Consider the following 4512-nt stretch of genomic DNA (forward strand, 5'->3'; position numbering starts at 1 on the left):
ACGGTAAATACCTATGCACCGGTAGCCCAAACCGGTTCAACACGTTCCCGCGATGATTACGGTACCTTGATTACGCTACCGATGATTAAACGAGTAAGATGGTTGGACGAGATGCACCAAATGGTGGATAACCTAGGTAGTCAGATCAGTGTAAGCTCAGATAAATCAATCTTTTAAAATCTTCCTTCTTCCCCTCAAGTGTCTTCGCTCCGGTCCTCTCCCCGAGTGGTGGCTCTTCCGTTAGCTCCGTACAAGCTTAACGCTGCCCAAATCCGTGATATCGATTATGCACTTCCTTTATCACCAGCAATAGCACCTCGGAGGTCAGCCTCTTGCTCTGAGCACCAGTAGCTTCTTCGCGCTATCTCTTCGCCATTCTTGTCGAAGGGAGGGAGCGTTTTCGACTGTGAGTGTAGTAGCCAGCGTCCAATCGTTGTCGTGTCCCATCGTTTGATATACATAATCAAAATAAGATAGCTATGGCATATAACTGCCTTCAATAATCCATATCATTATAGATTCAAGGGAGTGTAAATACAGATCCGCACCAAATTTTCGCGCAATCAGAATCACTTATCATTTTCCCTAATAATAAAAAATGTATGCACGTATCGAAGAGTCGAAGTGAATCAACGTCGTGCCGCGTTCGACCAACCAACACGTATTTGTACAGCACAACCACAGTATATCAAAATTAACGGCAGCAACGAATGCGCCACGATATACCCAATCACTTTCAAAAGCAGAAAGCTCTTAGTGATCAATTTCGTACTGTAGCTCGAGGTTCATCTGCGCCTCACAGTAGCATAGAGACTGGCCATTTGTTTGTAAATTACGGTAAAATCATTTCTGACAAGAATAATTTACCCGGTATTTTGGCCAATGACAATGTGGTTTGTCTTGTCGACCCTCCGTAAAACAAATTATGTGTTTATTAAGATTTCTTAAAAAGACGTCTGACTTGCGCTATTCTATAACACCTTGAGCTTGGGTTTCGAGAGAGTACAAAAAGACAATCCTCTTTTTCTCGAGCAAACTGGCACGAGTACATGTACATCTCTTTAGGTTTTGCTCTTTTTGCACTCCGACCTCCCCATAATGAATTAACATTACGCAATTTTACTGTAGTAGGTTTACTGTTACAGTACTGCACCCCGTTTTCGCGCCATCGGACCTTCGATAAACTTCCGGATGTAATACTCCTCAATCTAAATGAAAAATGATTTGTAAGCTAGAATATATTTTATTTGCAAACCCTATATGATCACCCCCGCGAAAACGGGGTGCAGTAGTGTATCAAGAATCGGCGTCTACGAATTGTGAGTGCCGGTCGGTAATCACTGGCTTCAATTTGATGATCAAACACATGCTACTGGTAGACAGAGATGGCGTGAGAAAGCAATTATCGTGCTTTGAATAAAAAGCGGCTATTCACACCACTGTACTGTACGTACGTCATACATCACGATACAGACAACGACGATGAAATTCGCCATCATACAAATACGTCAGGAGCACTTGAAGCTCAGAACACAATATTTGAACAGGTTAAAGCCCTTTTGAAGATAAAGCATTAGCATACATTAAATGGTGCAATTTTGTACCGGAAGCGTTAAAAAAATTCAAGTCTCTCAACGTAAGCGCCATTCCACAGAACCAAGGTGTTATACCGCGCAACTCCGCCACGAATCAACCCAACAACGGCCAAGATGATAAATGTCAGCTTGCGAAGAACACGACAGTGCAAAGACAAGAAATCGATCGCAAAATGCAACGCGTTGCTTTAAAACTCAACTTATCAGGCAAACTTGGTCAAGGAGCTAACTGTCAGCTGAAAGAGCTCAAGGCAGCGCAACCGGAGCACAATTCGCAACGTGTCGACAACCCTACCGGTACTGTCTACTGCTTTGCTTTGGAAGCAAACTGCTACCAAGCAGCCTCTACGTCGCCAGAGTGCAGAGAAAAGGAAGAAGAGGCTTAGGGGGGTTGAAGGGGTTTCTCTAACGTCGACGTGCTTTAGTAATACCGTATGTTTTGTGGAGCTAATGTGCTATTCTTTGTCGTGGGCGCGTTTCATTGATTAAAGCAGATGTTGCGCTTGCTTAGCAGCCGCAGAAGATGCTTCGATGCGAGTCTTGGGTTAACTGACAGCAAACAGTTTTGGTTGGGCAGATAGCTCGAGCTAGCAATTAACTATGCAACGCTTTCTGCTTACTATTTTTTTTTCTTTTACTCAGTTCAGCACCTACTACTTTAATACTGTCAATGTACTGCAAACTCGTGAAACGCACGTCATTAGAAGTACCATCCATGTACCGTAATTACAGCTGGATGAACTACGTGTTGTATGTTATCGAAGAGATAAAGTACACGACAACGCAACCGTGCAATTCCTTGGAAAGTAGGAGCCGCAGTAGAAAATCGAAGAGCAGTGTACTCTTGTCCTGTTCACTTTGCTTTTTACCAGCAACACACTACAGCTACATTTCCGAAGTCTCTCCGCTCGCGCAAGACCTCAAGTTCCTCCGCCACAAGTCCCAAGTTCGAAGTCATGAAGTTCGCCATTGTCACTACATTCGCCTCGATCCTGATCGTCGGAATCTCCGCTGAAGGTTTTGCTTGCGCCGCGGTTCCCTACATTATATGCGACGGTGGAAATAACCCTCTAGTCTGTGCAAGTAACGGTGTCACCTACTGGAAAGATGCGACTTCTACAAGGCCAACTGCGACAACAAGGGGCTAAAAGTGCTCCACGAGGGCATGTCCGGCGTTTAAGAAATACCCAGGCTTGACCTGACTGTTGCCAAGCTGAATCAGCTGCTGATCGGCAGCCCCAGCGTGCCAGCTCCCACTAAGACCTTTTTATGTCTACTACCTCCTGTCATGCGTGAGCTCGTCCGAATCGCTGTCTGGATGTGTGAGGCCACTAATAAGAAACCCTACGCTGACCTAAATATATTCTCCACTGTTTGACGTCTTTTACTTAGCGCGGTTATCCAAGATCACTATAAAAAGCTGCATTTTCAAATCCACCATGGCACAACGGCCATTATGATGTCCATTAACTTTTTTAGGCTTTGTGGAGGCCTTGACTATTTAAGATTCAAGTATTGATCGATCAATTTTAACCAATACTTCACGTTTGTTAATGACCTTATTCCTGTAGAGCGGAAGCCTGTGTTTCATTAGCGTCGCGATACATCCGATGACGCTTTGAAGTTGCGAGCCCCCCCCCCCCTCCCTCCCTCTCTCTAGACCTTCGAGGTCCACGTCCCGCAATGTGAGCTTTACCGGGTACCGGTATCAGCACCAGGTGCTCCGAATCAATTATAAATGCTTCGAATATGACGGTAAAATATCTTGATTCCAGTATGGTTGAGCTGAAAAGATACTCCACGAATGTTTTTGATAACAAAACGTTTAAGTTCGAAGGCAAAAAAAGAAATAGCATCGAAAATGTAAAACTGTTCAATGTTGTGTTGACTTTCTCAGTCCACGCATACCCCCAAACATAACTACTTATGTACTCGCCTCAATTAAAAAAGAGATAATCTGGTCTATTTGGGTTTTGCTCTTGTAGTACTCCGACCTCCCCCAAAATGAATCAGCATTACGTAGTTTTACAATATTAATAGTAATTTTTCTTAATGCTATCTAGAGCGAATTGTGAGTGCTGGTCGGTAATCACTGGCTTTAATTTGATGATCAAACACATGCTACAGGTAAACAGAGATGGCGTGAGAAAGCAATTCTCGTGCTTTGAGCTAAAAATGCGGCTATCGACAGATGTACTTCATACATCACGATACAGACAACGACGGTGAAATACGACAAAATACGCCAGGACCAACTTGAAGTTCAGAACACAATATTTGAGCAAGTTAAGAATCTTTTGCAGATAAAGCAGTAACATACATTGAATGGTGCAATTGGGTCAGTCAAAATCATTGTGAAAGACGCTGGTAATGCTATGTTAATGTTCGAAGTGGAATGTCAATTGAAATATGTCACTTTCATTTTGTTTTGATTTATACGACAATATTACTATGGAGGATGGCGCTCAAATCGTGGCGGATTTTGCCGTCGCTGTCTGTAGAGGACTTGATTTACAACAAGAGCACTGTACCAATGATAAATTTATTCAATAGTGCTATGTTCTTTTTCTCTGGCAGAATTTCTACCTGATCAATCGTGGCTAAATAACTGCAGTGAGATTAATACTACCTCAGATTTTTGTTTCTACGTTTTATCACAGTCGTGCAAATGCAGTAGGCAAAGCACAATAAAGGGGGATTCTTCAATGGTCTTTAATAACTTCGACTCATCTCACTTTATTCAGGCACTCGACTTCCATCTTTCCTCGATCTCGCTAGCGTTTATCAAGATGACACTGCCATCTTGACTTGCCTACGCCCGATCTACAAACCGAATCGTTAGATATAGATGAGCTCCTCAACGTAAGCACTATTCCACAGAACCAAGATGTCCACAACGCAACTCCGCAGATCAACC

The 4512-nt window shown here is 43.2% G+C and overlaps 1 protein-coding gene across 1 annotated transcript; it reads left to right on the top strand.

Annotated features, from left to right (window-relative positions):
* Positions 1-1354: 1354 nt before the first annotated feature.
* On the top strand, positions 1355-2610 carry PITG_14999 (uncharacterized protein; the record flags this gene model as incomplete). Its single annotated transcript, XM_002899116.1, has 3 exons — positions 1355-1390; positions 1655-1953; positions 2481-2610. 3 exons carry the CDS (start codon positions 1355-1357, stop codon positions 2608-2610), a joined length of 465 nt encoding a protein of 154 aa, XP_002899162.1.
* Between the last annotated feature and the right edge of the window lie 1902 nt (positions 2611-4512).

This window comes from Phytophthora infestans, genomic scaffold (assembly GCF_000142945.1).
Source record: "Phytophthora infestans T30-4 supercont1.33 genomic scaffold, whole genome shotgun sequence".
In the NCBI taxonomy this organism is placed as follows: Eukaryota; Oomycota; class Peronosporomycetes; order Peronosporales; family Peronosporaceae; genus Phytophthora; species Phytophthora infestans.